The 17628-nt window shown below is 54.5% G+C and overlaps 7 protein-coding genes across 7 annotated transcripts; 5 read left to right on the plus strand and 2 right to left on the minus strand.

Annotated features, from left to right (window-relative positions):
• Positions 1 to 23: 23 nt before the first annotated feature.
• Positions 24 to 614, plus strand: KRP23_4154 (uncharacterized protein; the record flags this gene model as incomplete). The annotated part of the gene is made up of 1 exon (XM_067889079.1): positions 24 to 614. One exon carries the CDS (start codon positions 24 to 26, stop codon positions 612 to 614), a length of 591 nt encoding a protein of 196 aa, XP_067748272.1.
• A 2800-nt stretch (positions 615 to 3414) lies between these two features.
• On the plus strand, positions 3415 to 5121 carry KRP23_4155 (Reticulocyte-binding protein 2-like protein a; the record flags this gene model as incomplete). Its single annotated transcript, XM_067889080.1, has 2 exons — positions 3415 to 4872; positions 4939 to 5121. 2 exons carry the CDS (start codon positions 3415 to 3417, stop codon positions 5119 to 5121), a joined length of 1641 nt encoding a protein of 546 aa, XP_067748273.1.
• A 79-nt stretch (positions 5122 to 5200) lies between these two features.
• Positions 5201 to 5986, plus strand: KRP23_4156 (Reticulocyte-binding protein 2-like protein a; the record flags this gene model as incomplete). Its single annotated transcript, XM_067889081.1, has 1 exon — positions 5201 to 5986. One exon carries the CDS (start codon positions 5201 to 5203, stop codon positions 5984 to 5986), a length of 786 nt encoding a protein of 261 aa, XP_067748274.1.
• Positions 5987 to 6786: 800 nt separating this feature from the next.
• KRP23_4157 (uncharacterized protein) lies at positions 6787 to 7572 on the minus strand (the record flags this gene model as incomplete). Its single annotated transcript, XM_067889082.1, has 1 exon — positions 6787 to 7572. The coding sequence occupies one exon, from the start codon at positions 7570 to 7572 to the stop codon at positions 6787 to 6789; it is 786 nt and encodes a 261-aa protein (XP_067748275.1).
• A 1246-nt stretch (positions 7573 to 8818) lies between these two features.
• KRP23_4158 (NADP-dependent oxidoreductase domain-containing protein 1) lies at positions 8819 to 9670 on the minus strand (the record flags this gene model as incomplete). Its single annotated transcript, XM_067889083.1, has 1 exon — positions 8819 to 9670. The coding sequence occupies one exon, from the start codon at positions 9668 to 9670 to the stop codon at positions 8819 to 8821; it is 852 nt and encodes a 283-aa protein (XP_067748276.1).
• A 1001-nt stretch (positions 9671 to 10671) lies between these two features.
• Positions 10672 to 12954, plus strand: KRP23_4159 (Phosphate acetyltransferase; the record flags this gene model as incomplete). Its single annotated transcript, XM_067889084.1, has 1 exon — positions 10672 to 12954. One exon carries the CDS (start codon positions 10672 to 10674, stop codon positions 12952 to 12954), a length of 2283 nt encoding a protein of 760 aa, XP_067748277.1.
• Positions 12955 to 14071: 1117 nt separating this feature from the next.
• KRP23_4160 (Phosphate acetyltransferase) lies at positions 14072 to 16360 on the plus strand (the record flags this gene model as incomplete). Its single annotated transcript, XM_067889085.1, has 1 exon — positions 14072 to 16360. One exon carries the CDS (start codon positions 14072 to 14074, stop codon positions 16358 to 16360), a length of 2289 nt encoding a protein of 762 aa, XP_067748278.1.
• Positions 16361 to 17628: the final 1268 nt, after the last annotated feature.

Below are 17628 nucleotides of genomic sequence, written 5' to 3' on the forward strand. Positions count from 1 at the left end.
CTACGCCAAAATCGCAGGTGTCGATGGTTGCGAGCATGCGTGGCAGCGTTCGTGTCATGGAGTGGCTCTGCGGAAGTGGCGACATCTCTCCTGGCGCACTGGAAAACGCAGCTACCTCGCTTGATACGTTAAACCTGATACGGTTGCTCGTGCGAAAATGCCCCAACCTCCTCACCTCGAAGGTCGTGAGAATCGCCGCAGCGGACAACGTGGTAGTCATGCGATGGCTCCTTAACCAAATGAGTGAAATTGACCCCCAGTTAGCTGCCACGTTGGTCGCAACATTTGGGTACGAGGAAGTACTGGCGATTCAGGCCGAGAGCAACCGTGTCGCCGCCATTGTTGCGGCTGCGAAGGCCGGGGAATTGTCAATGGTGCAACGACTCTTTAACGAATTCCAGGGAAAACACGTTGACACGCAGCGGATTATTCGCGAGGCAGCACAAAATGGTCGCTCGGAGATCATTCAATGGCTCCGCCAATGCGTGGATGACGAAAACTACCGCTGGGCCTTCAGCCCCGCTGTTGGCTGCACGAGGAGCCGTGAGAGTGACTTACCCGAGGCAGTGAAGTTTCTGATGGGGGAATCTAGGAAACAACCGCGCCTCGAGTAGCGAGATCTTCAGCAGATCGGGATTGCGAGTGAGTTGTACCGCCATACATTCCTTGCATTCACTATTGCGACCCTAGGGGCAATTTCTTTTCATAATTGGATGAGCAGCTTGATTCTTTGGTCACTCGAACCCTTCATTTCCGCTTTACAGCTCAACCTTGGATCTCTCCGAATGCCACAAAAAATGGACTTCATCTGACAACTCAGAATTAATTCTCAATCTTCGGTTTGCAATTTTGTTAAGAACTGTAAAGTTGAGGAACTATGTCCTAGCAACATTTAAAGTTTTGTGGCTAGCAAGTCAAACTGAAAAGGCCAAGAAAAATGCCGCCGCCCGCACTCCACACCGTTCAGTTGGCGCTACCAGTTTCGCTGCGAGCCATTTCGCACGTCAAGTGAGCGACTTCTTAATCCCTTCCACCATCGACGCCGCCGTGTACCTCGAACTGCGTGGAGTTCTCAGCAGGTATTCCGATATTCTCGCAGTGACAGTTGGAGCCATGGATGGTGCTGCCACCAGAGGAAAATTGGCAATTTGTCGGCGTCTTCACACGAGTCGGATCGAAGGCTGCTCGCTCGCAGCTTTCATGGCATCTGCAGCTAATGGACATGCTGCTGTTTTGCGGTGGCTCTATCGCCATTACCCAGAGTTCGAGAGAACCATGGAGCAGATCACCGCGGCCGCAAGAAATGGCCACGTTCAAGTCGTGGAGTTTCAACAATCAGGTTTTGGTTCCGGTGAGATTGAGGGAGCTGCTGCTGCAAACGGACATGTAAATGTGGTGGCTATTCTACTGCCCAGGGTGTTCGATGTGGAGAAGGCCCTTGTCGCTGCAGCAACCAATGGACAAGTAGAGCCGATACAGTATCTGCTCGAGAGGTTTAGTGGACAAAGATTATTCGGGGTGAATTGTGCTTTAAAAGCGGCTGTGCAAAACGATCAAACAGAGGTGACGGAGATGCTGGTTGGACTATGTGATCCCTTTGCAAATGAAGAAGCACTCCAGGCTGCTGCCCAGAAAGGTAATTGGAACGTGGCCACTCGGATGCTAGAAGTAGGCATATTTGGCAAGCACGCGTTTGCAGCTGCACTGGGGGAAGCAGCCAAATACGATCACTGTGCCTTGGTCGAATATTTCTTGGGGCAGTTTCCTCGTTTCAATGTGTCGCCGAGCGATTGCAATTTTGAGTCAATCATGGACAACCCGCTCATTGGGGAGTTTTTGGCATTGCTTTCGGACGCTGTGAGATCTGGACGCATGAACCTGGTACAGATTTCGCTCGACTGGAGTAACGCTGAGGCTGCTCATGCGTTCCAAGTAGCAGCATCCAGCAAACAGTGGGAAGTCGCAAAGATGGTGCTGAGCTCTTACCCTACAAACAGTCGGTTGCCTCGTTTGGATGTTGTGGCAGCTACCACATCAGCTGCGGAATATACTGCGACGAAAGGAGATGTTGAAATGGCAAACCTCCTTGTCAGCAAAGTGCAGGCATTTGAGGCAGGCCGGGCGCTTGAAATCGCAGCGGAGAGCGGCCATCTCGAAGTTGTGAAAATGTTCATAGACCTCAGCAGATCACTTTCTAAAGGCAATGCGTTGGTCTGTGCTGCATGGCGCGATCGAGTGGGGATCGTGAAATATTTGCTTGACCACTGCGATCCAGACACCGTTAATCGAGCTTTCACGGGAGTGGCCTCAGCTGGTAACATTGAAGTGTCTAAGCTGTTGCTGGAGAGGTGCAGTCCCGGAACGTACATGGCATTTTCAAGCATGCTTCGGAAAACAATTTGGTGCACATGGTGCGATTGCTGCTCGAAGATACAAGTGGATGCGCTATCAATCGCGGGATAATTACCGCTGCTGCAAAAGGCAACACAGAAGTGGTGAAGTTGCGCTGTCTACCGCGTACGCCCTGGAAGCAACAGTGATGGACTGCCGACTGACTGTTGTACAATTGCTGCAAGACCGGTGTGATACAAAAAAGTATCTGAGCTGCAGCGGCACGAGCGAGAGCAGTTGGCTGCGATGATGTGGCGCGGCTATTGGACGGCAAGAGGGCACGACTGGCGTGAGCACACGAGTTCCCATTGAAGCTGCTTCAACGGTGCTTGCCACATTGTTTTTGTCCATGAGAAGCTTCACCACCTTGGTCCGGCAGCGCTTGAGATGTATCGATGTTTTTGAACTTGCCCACGAGTAGTTTTGGCGAGATCTCATAGAACCTTTTCAATAGTACATGGAGCTCAAGCGAAGTCTCTTCATCTTTTTACCCCGAGCAGCAGTTCCATGAGGCCCTGTGCGCTGCAAGCCGCAATAAATAGGCAGAAATCTTACCTTTATGACACTAATGTGGCCACCTCGCACAGCCAACTCGAGCCTACAGCTCTCGAACGATGGGGCCGTAGTTGTCGAGTTTCTGCGAGTTGGAATTGAGCACGCTTGAGCTGGAATCGCAAAACTCCCTAGCACGATAAAATTCGTGCTACCATTTTTGACCCCTCTTTTCGGGTTGCTTTCCACCGCAAAAGGAGTCTGCGACTACAGCACTTTTGGGGGTTTGCTTGGGATGAAACGCCAAGGAGGTGACGAGCTCCTCGACGCGATCGATCGAAGTAGTCGCAACCAAGAACCGGAAATTAATCCGATCAAAGGAAACCTCATCAAAGCCTAGTTTTTTTTTTAGTTTGGTAGGTCTGGTCGTTGACTTGGTTCCACTATACCTGTAATTTGTCGACCCATTTTTGCGCAATTGCGCGGCCTGATTATGCGTCGCCACTGCGCATGCCATCCATTTTCGCAAAAATGGTGAGCGAGTATGAGGTCAAGCGCCTGCGCCGCATGGAGGAGAACCGGCGCAAGTTGCAGTCGCTCGAGCTCCCGACGTTCACGGAGCCCACACCGCGCGCCCCCACGCGCAAAAGGAAGCGCGAACCCGACGCGAAGCCGCTGGAGCCCACGCGCAAATCGTCGCGCATGCGCAAAAAGCGCAAATTGGACAAGCAGCAGCGCCGCAAAGACAAGGAGTTGCGCAAGATGGAGAAGGCGCAAGTGCAAATGGAGAAGCATTTGCACAAATTGGAGAAGAAGAAGCGCAGAGAGGAGAAGCAGCAGCGCAAAAAGGACAAGGTGGCGCGCAATTTGCGCAAATTGCGCGCGAAACTCGAGCACAAGAAGCTCAAGCACCAGCACAAACTGGAGGGAAAAGTGAAGAGAGAAAAAGAAGAAGAAGAGAAGCGGCAGAAGAAGAAGAAGGAGAAGATGAAGGAAAAAGAAGAACGGAAAAGACAGCTAGAAGTTGAAGTGCAGGAGAAAATGGTCGAAGTGTTCGGCCCTCCACTGCATACGCAGCCGAGGATTGAGGACTGGAGACTGAGGAGAAAGCTCCTTCGACGAGAAGAGGAACGACGTATTTCCATGCGCAAGAGACTTGAGAGGAGAGAACAGCGGCTGCAGGAGAAGATCAAGGAGAAAAAGAAGAGACTCTGGAAGCGAGAGCTTGCAAGAAGAGAGAGGAAAACCGCGAGGAGAATTAAACTCGAGCGTCAGACGAAGGAGAAGGAGCAACGGCGCCTTGAGCGCGACGAGATGCGGCGCGAGGATCGATTGGCGCGGGAATTGGTCAGGTTTGAAGCCAAACAGGAGAAGAGGAGGAGGTTGGAAGCGAAATACGCCGTGGAAGACCAGGAGATGTGGGAGAAGGTTTTGGTGCACTCGAAACGACTACGAGAAGAGGCCAAGCAGGAGCACGAAGACATGTACCGGGAGAGGTACCCGATCCGGAAATGTGACGCGTTGCCGTTTGTGCAAATGTCGGGCACCATTCAGCCCACCTCGACCAAGCCGCTGGTGGTGACCCCACTGCTGAACATCGAGACGACTCTGTTCCACGCGTTCTCCTTGGGCAAGCAGTTCCTTCCGCCGGGAAAGGAGTCGGTGATGCAGGCGCTGTGTCCTGGTGGCTACACGCCGCTGTTCGCCGAAGACAGTGACATTCACATCTGGAAGAACGGGATGGCGCTGTTCGTGCCTTGCACGTCGGGTATGTACATCGAGTACCTGTTTCGCGAGGCTCGGCTCGGCCGGGAAAAGTTCATTTTGTTTCCATGGCGTCGCTGTCGTGAGGTCACGCCGTTCCACCTGTGGCATCTGAGCCAAGTGCAGCGAGGAGTAGAGGCGATCCGCTTCAACGACAACTACTACCTGACCCCGTCTCCTGCAGGGAAGCCCCTGCCGCTGCTTCTGTTCGTCCAGTACCCCAACGTAAGGGAACACTTGTCGACAGTGGTTGGCTGCCGTTCTAACGATTGTTGTTTGCTGTTCTTGCAGGGGCCCTATGTATATTTCGGCCGTCTCGGGTATTTGGGCTACAGATTGACTCCAGATATCGAGTTCTCTTTTCAACTACTGGACATCGACACACTAAACTGGCGAAAGATGCGTCGATACTTCATAGATGCTGACAAGGATCGAGTATGGCCAGAGGAAACGATAGATGCTGTAGATGAATAAAGAAGTTTCCTTTGAATTTGGTGTACATGTTGTGTACAAAAGGGTGGATCCATCGCGCTTTCAGTTTCAAAAAGAGAAGATGAAAGACGAAGCTGCTGGCTCCGACGCGTTAAGCTTAAGCCAATACGAGGTCAAGCGTCGGCGTCGCGTGGAAGAGAACCGGAGGGTGTTGCAGGCTCTCAACCTGCCCACGTTGTCCCGTCGTTCTTCTCGTCCGGCGTCGAAAACGCACGTAACGTTGGAGGCGACGAGGAGGTCTTCCCGCCAAGAAGAAAGACGCGCGGTGGCTGAACGAGAAGAACATGAAAAAGAAGAGAGCGAGACGAGAATAAGAAAACAGCAAGAAGAGAAGCTTGTTCTCCAAAAGCAGCAGCGAGAATTGAAACGGAAACAACAGGAACTGAAGCAGCAACAAGTTAAGAAGAAGAAAAAAGTAAAGGACGAAGAGGACAAGAGGAAACAAGAAGTAAGAGAACGGAAATTGGAGGAGATTCGACGGATTCAAGAGCAGGAGTGGAAGCGACAGCAGGAGCAGCAAAGGAGGCGGCAACAGCAGCAGCAAGTGGAGAAGCAGAATGAGCTGCCGCCCGAGATAGTCGCAGAGAGAAACGCGGGGATACAAAAATTCATCCAAGAAGAACTGGACAAGCAGGCGAGACTTGCCCGGGAGAGGAAGCAACAGGAGCTAGAACGGCAGACGCTAATTGCTCAAGAAGCGGAGAGGCTGAAGCAAGAGCAACTGCAGCGTCAGAGTTTGATGGCGAAAGTTGCAGAGGAAGGTGACGCTGGAGTGACAGCAGCCGAAGTTGCAGCCGCAAGCGTGGAGACGGCGCCAGGAGAATTTGAGTTTGAATTCGTGTTTTGAACTGCTGGACTTGAGCCTACGGGATGTTACCTGCCTGTTTTGAGTGTGAGCCGTGCCTTGGACGACTTGAGGCGATTGTACACAGCCTTGGCGAAACGCGACGACTCCACACGGCTGCGTTGCGATAGTAAGACTGCAAGCTCCTCCATCTCCCTGTGACGCCGGACCCGCCGTCAAACTTTGTCAGCCAACTCTCGTCCAAGTTTCAACTCCGTTTGCTCCGCTCGCCGTCCTCTGACACGCCTGAGGTCGGTATGATCTAGATAGGCGAGTGCTGCACCGTTTAGTGTTTGTTACTACAAGAAAGAAAGATGAAGCTAGACGAATGTTCGATGAATGCTGTCCAGTGGGCTGGCGCTGCAGCACCACTGGAGAAACTAGGTAAGGATGGATGGGGTTGTTCGTGGGATCGAGTCATGATACCGATGCGTTTTCCGTGGGCTGAGATTGACTTCGAGCACGTGCATATGCAAATGCTACTAAACCATAAGCGCATGGGTTTCATGGTCTCGCGTAAGTCGAGAGACAAAGTCCGAGTAAACGGCGCTGTCAGTTAACGCGGCAAAAAGGAGAAAGAAAGCAACAATTCGTGATCTCGACGTTTGATCGGTAGTAGCTTCAAGTGTTGGCTGTTGCTGTGAGAGATCGCTCGATTGAGTTTAAATATCACCTTGAAAACTACGAGGATCCGATCATAAAAAAGAAAGAATCTCTTTCTATTCGACTTTGTCAATGGAATAAAACGATGCAAACGTAACGTGTGGAGGAGATTTCACTGAGCAGCAACTAGTTGAGCGCTCTCAATCATGAAGCAGTTGCAGCACTCGTTTCAGCAGTTCTTGACGCTCGTCGCTCTGTCCTTTACCCACTGCAGGTAAACGACACCCGAGATGGAACTCCTTCCGACGCTGGTCCACGTAAGAAACTGTAAACTGCACGCCTTTGAGCTCCAGGTGGAATTTCAACTTCGGAACCGCCCACCTCAGCGCCAGTCCATACGGCGCAGATCGACGCAAAGCCACTTTCGTGTCAAAGAAGTTGTTCGTGGCAGGAGTCGACAAGCTGACGTGGCACTCGAGATTGTTCAGAACGTCGCCAGAGAGCGCCTCACACGTGAATCCACGCACACGCAAGGAGGTATCGTTGTCTACAAAGACATCGAGTGTGCTGCGGACCACCCGTTTAGCGTGGCCGCTCTGAAGCTCCCACCGCCCATCGACAAGATGATAGTCAAGCTCACACTCTTTCCGTTTCTTGTCCGCAAGTGTTACCAATATCGTGCTGGATTGAGGCACACCCTTCTCCATCTCGACTTCGAGGGTGTTTAGCAGAGCCGACGAAGTGCGTACACAAACGTTAGACCACCACACTTCAAAGTCCTCGTAAAGCTCCAGTTTCTGGAGCTCAGTCCAGGATATGGTTGACTTGGGAAAGCGGCTTGATAACGGCTTGAAGCACAGGTTTCCGAACGCGACAGTGATCTCGCTGGATGTCTTTGGTGGGGTTCCCTGCTTCGTGTTCACGAAGTGCCTTGATCCAAGGGTTTCATGTTGCGAAATCATTTTCCGATGCTGGGCCACTAGCATCGCTCACCCCTTGACCAGTTCGTCTAAGGCGGTACCGATGGCGTCTCACGTGCATATCGCTTGAAGGATGCGCCACAATTTCAAACGCCCACTGTGCCGATGGATGAACGACAAGAACACGTCGGGATCCGCCGCGACTTTGACGGCTCGGTTCGTTGTGTGTGACGTCTTCAATTACACTTTCCGCACGAGGATTTACGCTTTCAAAACGGGCGAACAGTTCGGCAAGTTCCTCTTCAGCGCCCTTCAAACTGGTTTGGTCTCCTTTCAGCGTCACCTTACGCACTTTGGCATCCACCAAACAGCCAACTCCGTGCGTTTCTCGCAATAGCTTCCTCCTCTTCCAATGACGGCCGCAACCGGAACTTTGTCTGGAATGGCTAGCTCCTTCGTCTGACGAGCAGCAGGGCTCCATTTTCCACGAGAACAGCTCATGCCGAGAGGCACACTAGCAAGGCAATTGAGGAGTGATTGAGAAGTGAGGAATAGTCCAGCGGCCTTGGTCAAAAACCAACTGCCGACTTTCAACCGTGCGATTGATGGGAATCTCCCAAACTATGAATTTGAATTCGTGCGTAAACTGTTGCGTGCGAACATATTCCTGCATCTTACCGCACGGTTGGCGCTTGCTTTCATTCGACATTACCCAGACCACCCGTGTTCTCCTTCCTTCAACTATCGACGCTGTTGCTTGCAATGAACTTCAGCGTGTTGTCCAAATTTATGAACTTTTTCACGTGTACAGTGTTGGAGCGATAAATGGAGCTGCAATCAAAGCGGATCTTCACAACGAGCACGTATTGTGCATCGAATTGAGTCAACACCCATCTCCTGCGTGTCACTCGTACGACAGGACCCACTACCTTTTTACTGCGAGTTCAAACCCCCAAATGGGAGTTCATCGCGTTTGCTGCTAATTGGGCCTGTAGCAGCACCAGATCTTGCTCCCATTCCACCGGCCAACTTGGCACTACCAGTGGAGTTCTAGCTCGGCCTTCTTCGTGTTGCTGCAGTTGATTTGGTTGTTCGCTTTCACCAGCTGCATGACCAAGAGCAGCCATGACAGCCTCACTCTTGTCTCCAAACAGGACGTGGCCAAGCGCGTCAAGCCTATCGTCTTGGCTCCAAGCACGGCGGCAAAACAAGGAAAAAGCCTGAAGAATATTGCAGACATCATCTCGATTCGGTGCTGAAGCGTGATTTACCAAAAACAAACAAAACACATGAGGCCAACGTCCTACCAGCGTTAATGCACAGGAATCTCACCCAGAGCTTCGACTGCCAATCGAAGCGAAAGTGGCTCCAGGTCTCGTGACGCAGGCGCGCTTTGTAAGGTCACACCGTGCTCAAAGGCTGAATCCAACGACGTCTGAGCTCGACTCGGCGAGATACTTTCGGGCTCTTTCATGTCGTTCTGCTTTTCCTGCCCCTCTCGCCAGTGACTCGCAATCTTCGACACGTCAGGCTGCACCCGCACCACCGCTTGGGACCCACAAGCTTTGCTCAAGCTCTGGTGCGTGACACCACACAACGCACTGACCACCAGCGGAGGTGCATCGGAATTGGCCGCCAACGCGTGTCGGATCTGAATGACCACGCTCTTGAGCTGTGACGGAGGCATGCAGAGCACCAAGACGTCGCTTTCTCGAGCGAGTCGGGCGTTGTCGTAGTACCGAGGCACCAATTGAAACATGGGGAGAGCGGAAGGAGCTTTCAGCGCTTCGCAGCGCGGGATTCGATCCGGTTGACGAGTCGACAGAGCAATTTGCTCGGCACGGTATCCGTTAGCTAAGAGAGTCATGACCACGGTAGTTCCGACACTGCCACCTCCTACAATCCCGATCCGAGGCGGTTGATTGCCTGCTGCAGCGAAGCACTTGGTGCAGGCGAGAACCATCAGCAAAACTTCATGGGCGATGACTTGAATCGACAGAAATCGGGTGTGCTGCAGCAGTTGAGATTTCGGAGCGAGTCGAGTTGGTGCCAACAGCTCGGCGCGGATTTTGAAGGGTTTCTTCAAGTCTTTGCCACTGCCAGTTGGCGCAGAAGGCGGTGGGCTACGAGGAAGAGAGGCAGCTAGTGGTGAAGAGGTGGCCATGCTTCCTTGTAGTGTGAAGGGTCGAGAGCGTTTTTAGGATCATCGAAGTACTTATTAAGTCGTCCGAGAACACCGTGATAGCGTTACACCAAATGCCAGTTGCAGAATATCACAACCACGGATGCTTGTTGCAGCTCTCATGGGTTTCACCGCTCTCGGGATCGTTCGATTCCTGTTGCAGGTGCTCCCTCTACCGGTAGGTTGGATTCGGAGCTAAAGGTTCCATCCTGGACCTTGCAAGTTGGTACCAACTTCTCTTGGGCTAATGTTGTAGACAATGCCAACACGAACATCGAGTCTGTCTCCGGCATATTGCTTGGGTGGGTAAGAACACCATTGCTAGCCACTTCGCTCTGGTGGGGGTCCCCGTATTGACGCTGATTTCCCCCTAACCAAACTCATGGCCGAGCCATTGCAATTCGAACTCAAAGCCAGGAAGACGGCTCTGATACTTTACCAGCAAAGGTAAACTCCCGAAAGGCAAGGTAAAATATAAGAGTAGTGGTCTGCTCACGATCTGTTGACGCGCAAGTAGGTAAGGACTTGCGTTTCATGCTTTGCGAGTCTGTTGCCCCCTTCCGACACTCGTTTAACGTCCTGCGAAAGCCTCTGCGCTCCGCACAACGAAGACCAAGACGCAGACTTCGAACACCTCCACACCGTTTCGTGTTTTTCGACGCGAAATAGTCCAAACCTCAGGACTGAAGCGCCCACGTCAGCTTCCAACGCTCGGCCTTCAAAGCGCATCAAACCGGCCCAAAGCTGCGTGTCGGCGCATGACCAGCAGCTGTGCAGTGTCAACGCCTGAAACCCCTTCACAGATGCTCATTGCGGTGGTGGCAGGCGTCGCATCTTTGCTGCCAATACAAACACCAAGTGAAAACGTCAGTGACCATCACTCCTCCCCCTTGTTGAAGCTAGCCCGCCCATAAGACCACGGCTCAGTTGCGGATTTGCCGGCTAGTGCGCACCCGAAGACCCTCGTTCGCCCCCCTTCCATCATGTGGACGCTCCGTCGCTCGCTGCGCCGCTCCACCGCAAGCGCGACGCTACCCACGCGCCGTGCACTCACCGCCGCGTCCATCGCACAGGGCAAAGTGCCCATCGAGAACCTGTACGTGACATCCACGGAGGTGACCAAGAAGACGGCGCCCGTGCTCATCGGGCTGGCCCACGTGTTGGAGCAGAAGTTCTCCAAGGTGGGCTACTTCCGCCCCATCCAGCCCAGCAGAGACTCGAGCATGGCCGACCACCACGTGGACGTCATGCGGCAGCAGCTGGAGCTGTCTCAGGACGTCGAGCAGCTCTACGGCGTCACGAGCTCCCGCGCCATGGAGGCCATGCTCACTGGCAAGGGCGACGACGTGGTGGAGGAAATATTGGATAGGTACGAGCAGTGTCGCAAGGGCCACGACTTCATGATCATCGAGGGCTCGCAGATCTCCAAGCACGAGAGCGCTATGAGTTGGAAGATCAACGTGGACATTGCCAAGGCCATCGGCTCGCCCGTGCTCATGGTCACAGACTTTGGGGACTCGTCCGCTGTTAATGGAGAGCTGCTGGAGGAGATGGTGTCGCGCACGCTCATGGGCAGGGACCAAGCAGACGCTGCAGGACTCAACTACCTCGGTACAATTGCTAACCGTGTACGTGCAAAAGACGCGGAAGCTCTGCGCGCAGAGCTTAAGAAGACGTTGAGTGGGAAGGAGATCCCGTTCCTTGGCTTCTTGCCGATGGACGAGATCATCGCGTCCAAGCGCTTGAACGAGGTGACCCACCAGCTTGGCGCGACGCAGTTGTTTGGCAACTCGATTGCGAACGATGCAGTGGTGACGTCTGCTGTCGTCGCTGCGAGTGCACTGAAGGACCTGTTCGCGCACTTGAAGAAGTACAAGGATGGCGCGATGATCATCACGTCTGGCGACCGCTCGGATCTCATGCTCGGCCTTATGGTCTCTCGCTTGCCGGGAGTGCTGCCGAACATCTCAGCTATTGTGCTCACGAACGGTAACTACCCGCACAGCAACACACAAGAGATTCTCAAGGGCGTCGAGGCGCTTGACAAGACCGGACTCTCGCTTCCGATCTTTTCAACGCCCAACGACACGTTCTCCACTGCAGATGGCTTCGCGAAGGTGTCCACAGACATCTTACCGTCGAGCAAGCTCAAGATCGACCGCTCGAAGCAGCTTTTTGACGAGTTCGTCGAGAAGGAGATGCTTATCGGTGAACTTGACCAAGGCATGGTGGTAAACCGGTCACCAAAGCAGTTCCAACACTTCCTGTTCAGCAAATCGCGAGCCGTCCAGCGCCGCATCGTGCTGACGGAGGGCGAAGATATTCGCGTGTTGCAAGCCGCTGACCAAATTTTGCGCCAAAACCTCTCCAAGATCACGATCCTTGGCGACCCGGATGAGATCTTGCTCAACGCCAAGACTTCAAACCTCGACTTGTCCCGAGCTAACATCGTTCGTCCGGCAGACAGCGACTTGCTGGAGAAGTACGTCGACTACTTCTATGAAAAGCGGAAGCACAAGGGCGTGACAAAGGAGCTAGCTCGTGACTACTGCAAGGACGAAACTTACTTCGGGACGCTCATGGTCGAGATGGGCGACGCGGACGGCATGGTCTCCGGTGCTTGCCACACCACCGCCAACACCATCCGCCCCGCCCTGCAGCTCATCAAGACGACGCCCAACCGCCCCATCGTGTCCAGCGTCTTCTTCATGTGCCTCGAGGACGGCGTGCGCATCTACGGTGACTGCGCCGTGAACACGGACCCGAGTGCGGCGGACCTGGCGCAGATCGCCGTGACGAGCGCCGAGAGCGCCGAGGCGTTCGGTCTGATCCCGAAGGTGGCGCTGCTGTCGTACGCCACGGGCGACTCGAACTCGGGCCCGATCATCGACAAGGTGCGTGAGGCGACCAAGATCGCACAGGAGCTGCGTCCGGACCTGGACATCTACGGGCCGATCCAGTACGACGCGGCCGTGGACGCCTCGATCGCCAAGACGAAGCTGAAGGCGATTCCTAGCGGCGCCAAGGTGGGTGGCCAGGCGAACGTGCTGATCTTCCCGGACCTGAACACGGGCAACAACACGTACAAGGCTGTGCAGCAGAGCACGGGCTGCGTTGCTATGGGTCCGATGCTGCAGGGTCTGCGCAAGCCTGTGAACGACCTGAGCCGCGGCGCGACGGTGAAGGACATCGTGACGACGGTGGCGATCACTGCGATCCAGGCGGACCAGGTGATCCTGAAGCGCGAGGCCACTGCCAAGAAGTGAAATGTCATGTCGAGGTCGGCGCAATGTGAATGAAAGCGTGCCGCGCCACCAACCAAGCGGACCGCTTCAAGATCGTGGATGAAAGAGACAGGATCCGCGCCGTCGAATCTTGCTTGTTGTCAGTGATGGATAAACTGCGCATAACGCCAACACGAATAACTTATCCGAGCCCCGGGTGCTGTGTCATTGGCTGCAGCAGTGCTGTTGGCGCCGAGCGTGTCGTTTGTCCCATGCGTGACGTCGACGAGGTGCCGCATTTTTGGCGTGTTTTCTGGCTTTTGGTGCTTGGTGAACCGTCGACACATGGGCATAAACGCGCTTCTAGTCGTTCCATAGTGAAACGAAGTCAAACGAATTCAGCTTCACGCGCTCGTTTGCATAGGGGATGGGCACTCTCAATCTAGGCGCGATGCGGGTAATGCCTGAATGAGAGCTGCAAGAAGGTAAAAGGAGGCATAGCTCTTATTCAGTAAGGGTCGTGAAGCATCCAAGGACAATAGCGAGAAGGAGAACCCGCAATAACTATCACGCTTGAAAGCTGCTCGCTCCACCTTCCAGTAGTGTAACTTTGGCACTGAATCAGGAATAACAGTAGAGCCACCTACTGCTCCACCACGGTGTCAGTCTAGGAAACGTACTCTTTCGAGGCTGCATGAGATCTATTAGCAGCAGGAGACGCATTACACGTAGCTGCGCGATTTGTTGCAGGTGTGAGTACCGTGAGCTGCGCGCCATGGTTGCAACGCGCGTGTCATGGCTGAACGTTACACGATTGTCGACACATGCCACCCGCAGTAGGTGCACCATAAATCAATGGCTTCTAAGGCAAACTACGGTACGTGAAAAGAACAACCCCATGCCAACCGCTTTGGGAGTCGCTACGCTTGGCTTGGCGCTGCTTCCAGCTTAATTACCGAGAGTTTGATGAAGAGCTTCGCTACGTTCCATTCGCACAAGCTCGCCTAATCTGTGCCTAAACTATCAAGTTTAGGCATTTTACAGTTCCCCCGTCAAACTCGATATTGGATCGTGGCAATGCAGCGACGGCGGCCAATGACTTCCTCCGCAAGTCTCAGTTGTGGATTTGCCTCCAAGCACAAGACCCTCCGATCGCCAAATGTGGACGCTGCGCCACTCCGTCCGCCGCGCGCCCACGGCGCTGCCCCAGCGCCGCGCACTCACCGCCGCTGCCATCGCGCAGGGCAAAGTGCCCATCGACAACCTGTTCGTCACGTCCACCGAAGTGACCAAGAAGACGGCGCCCGTGCTCGTGGGGCTGGCCAACACATTGGAGCAGAAGTTCGCCAAGGTTGGCTACTTCCGCCCCATCCAGCCCAGCGCCCAGTCCAGCATGGCCGACCACCACGTGGAGGTCATGCGCGAGCAGCTGGGGCTCACCAAGGAGGTGCACGAGCTCTTCGGCGTGAGCAGTGAGCGCGCCATCGAGAGCTGGCTCAGCGGCAAGGAGGACGACCTCGTGGAGGAGATCCTGGACCGCTTCGAGCAGTGCCGCGAGGGCCACGACTTCATGATCATCGAGGGCTCGCAGCTGTCCAAGCACGAGAGCGCCATGAGCTGGAAAGTGAACGTAGACATCGCCAAGGCCATTGGCTCGCCCGTGCTCACGATCTCGGACTTCAGCGAGTCCACTCACTCGAACGGCGAGCTGCTCGAGGAGATTCTGTCGCGCACGGCGTTGAACAAGGACCAGGTGGAGGGCGCGGGCCTCAACTTCATTGGCAACATCGCCAACCGCGTCAACACCAAGGACCCCAAGGCGCTGCGTGACGCGCTGCGCTCCAAGCTGAACGAGAAGGACCTGCCGTTCCTGGGCTTCCTGCCCAAGGACGACTTTATCGCGTCCAAGAGGCTCAACGAGGTGACCCACCAGCTCGGCGCCACGCAGCTCTTCGGCACCAAGGCCATCCCCAACAACGTCGTGGTGACGTCCGCCGTGGTGGCGACGAGCGCGCTCAAGGACCTGTTTTCGCACCTGAAGAACTACAAGGACGGCGCGCTGGTCATCACGTCCGCGGACCGCTCGGACATTATGCTCGGACTCATGGCCTCGCGGCTGCCGGGCATCCTGCCCAACGTGTCTGCCATCGTGCTCACGAACGGCAGCTACCCGCACAGCAACACGCAGGAGATCCTCAAGGGCGTGGAGGCTCTGGACAAGACGGGTCTGTCGATCCCCATCTTCTCGGTGCCCGAGGACACGTTCACGACGGCGGACAAGTTCTCCAAGGTGTCCACGGACATCCTGCCCACGAGCCAGCTCAAGATTGACCGCTCCAAGCAGCTTTTCGACGAGTTCGTGGGCAAGGAGAACCTCATCGGCGAGCTCGACGAGGGGATGGTGGTCAACCGCTCCCCAAAGCAGTTCCAGCACTTCCTGTTCAGCAAGTCGCGCGCGGTGCAGCGCCACATTGTGCTGACCGAGGGCGAAGACATCCGAGTGCTGCAGGCTGCCGACCAGGTGCTGCGTCAGAAGCTGTCCAAGGTGACGATTCTGGGCAACCCGGACGACATCCAGCGTCACGCCAAGTCCCTGAACCTGGACCTGTCCCGCGCCAACATCGTGCGCACGGCTGAGAGCGACCTGCTGGAGAAGTACGTGGACCAGTACTTTGAGAAGCGCAAACACAAGGGCGTGACCCGCGAGACGGCCCGCGACGCCGTCCTCGAGGAGACGTGCTTTGGTACCATGATGGTCGAGATGGGCGACGCGGACGGCATGGTCTCCGGTGCTTGCCACACCACCGCCAACACCATCCGCCCCGCCCTGCAGCTCATCAAGACGACGCCCAACCGCCCCATCGTGTCCAGCGTCTTCTTCATGTGCCTCGAGGACGGCGTGCGCATCTACGGTGACTGCGCCGTGAACACGGACCCGAGTGCGGCGGACCTGGCGCAGATCGCCGTGACGAGCGCCGAGAGCGCCGAGGCGTTCGGTCTGATCCCGAAGGTGGCGCTGCTGTCGTACGCCACGGGCGACTCGAACTCGGGCCCGATCATCGACAAGGTGCGTGAGGCGACCAAGATCGCACAGGAGCTGCGTCCGGACCTGGACATCTACGGGCCGATCCAGTACGACGCGGCCGTGGACGCCTCGATCGCCAAGACGAAGCTGAAGGCGATTCCTAGCGGCGCCAAGGTGGGCGGCCAGGCGAACGTGCTGATCTTCCCGGACCTGAACACGGGCAACAACACGTACAAGGCTGTGCAGCAGAGCACGGGCTGCGTTGCTATGGGTCCGATGCTGCAGGGTCTGCGCAAGCCTGTGAACGACCTGAGCCGCGGCGCGACGGTGAAGGACATCGTGACGACGGTGGCGATCACTGCGATCCAGGCGGACCAGGTGATCCTGAAGCGTGAAGCTGGTGCCGCTGCGGCTAAGCTGTAGATGATGCCGATGGAGTAGACACAATGTGTGCATTGAGTCACGCGACGCGATTGAAAGCGACGAAGGCAATAGAAGCAATAGGCTGGCGACGAGTCGACTGGTGCGTGCATCAGGTGCTTGCGCTGGCAGCAATGTGCATAATGGAAGTAACTTATCTGCTTTAATCCTGTTGTCTTTTTGCTTTGGGGGACTCTCACAGGAATATAATTCGGTTTGGTGAGAATCAAGGTGCAGGTTGTTCTGCAACTGCATTAAATGAGTAACGACCACGATGCTGCTGCCAGTGGTTGCTCGGATTTTATTGGGATCGGTGCATTTGTCAGGCTGGTGAGGTACGATAACACTGGAATGGTACGAGACGAGTTGGTAGTGGTATTGATACCATAGCGGCAGGGGAAGTAGCGACGTTCTCTAGATATTTTCTCCCGATATATCACGGCCTTGCTCATCAAGTCTTCATGTGGCTGCAGCCAGTGGCCGGCCACATAGAGGCAGTGAAGCTCCTGTAGAAGTAACATTCGACTGCTGCGGTACGAGTTGATCGCATGGGGATTTAATGCTGATGATCGCCAGGATATCCGTTCGGACTGCTGCAAGGCTTGGAATATGAGAGTCGAGTTCTCACCCGTGGATTGAAGAAAGTGGCACTCAGTGACGATATAAAGTTGACGGACAACCCAGAGCTGTGTTCTCGCAGAAAACGTTTTGAGACGGTGAAAATGCTGGTGGCTGCTAATAGTCGTTCTAAACCGAGGGGGATCCTGTTGCAGAGCATACATTAGAACAGTTCCTGGATTTGACGATTAAAAATACACCCGGCATAATCGGCACTGATTAAATCACCATTGACACTGTAGGTCCAGCTTCACCATTGAAAACTTAAGTTGCACTAACAAAGTTACGTTGCTTTAAGAGTGATGGTTCTTCGTTATATTTCCGTGATGTCCTGATAAAATTCCTGATCAATTGATAAAAAACGACAGCTGGCAGGGCTCGATGATGGATAACATTCTGGTCTATGCACAAGTGCCAACATTGGTCTATCGTACGTCATATCCTTTAAGGTAGTTGTCCATCAAACATCATATGATTTAAGACGATTCTTACCACATATAATAGCGTATTTTACTATCCACGCCGTGCAGCAAAAACAGTGAGGCGCCGACGATGTCTTCTGAAAAGCCCCCACGCAGCAGTGAACGAGAACAGCGAAGAGAGGGTGGCGGCCACGCGTCCGAGGACCACAACGCTCAACACGGCACCGCATC

The sequence above is a fragment of the Phytophthora ramorum genome (genome assembly GCF_020800215.1).
Source record: "Phytophthora ramorum isolate Pr-102 chromosome Unknown Phyram_PR-102_s0003, whole genome shotgun sequence".
Classification (NCBI taxonomy): domain Eukaryota; phylum Oomycota; class Peronosporomycetes; order Peronosporales; family Peronosporaceae; genus Phytophthora; species Phytophthora ramorum.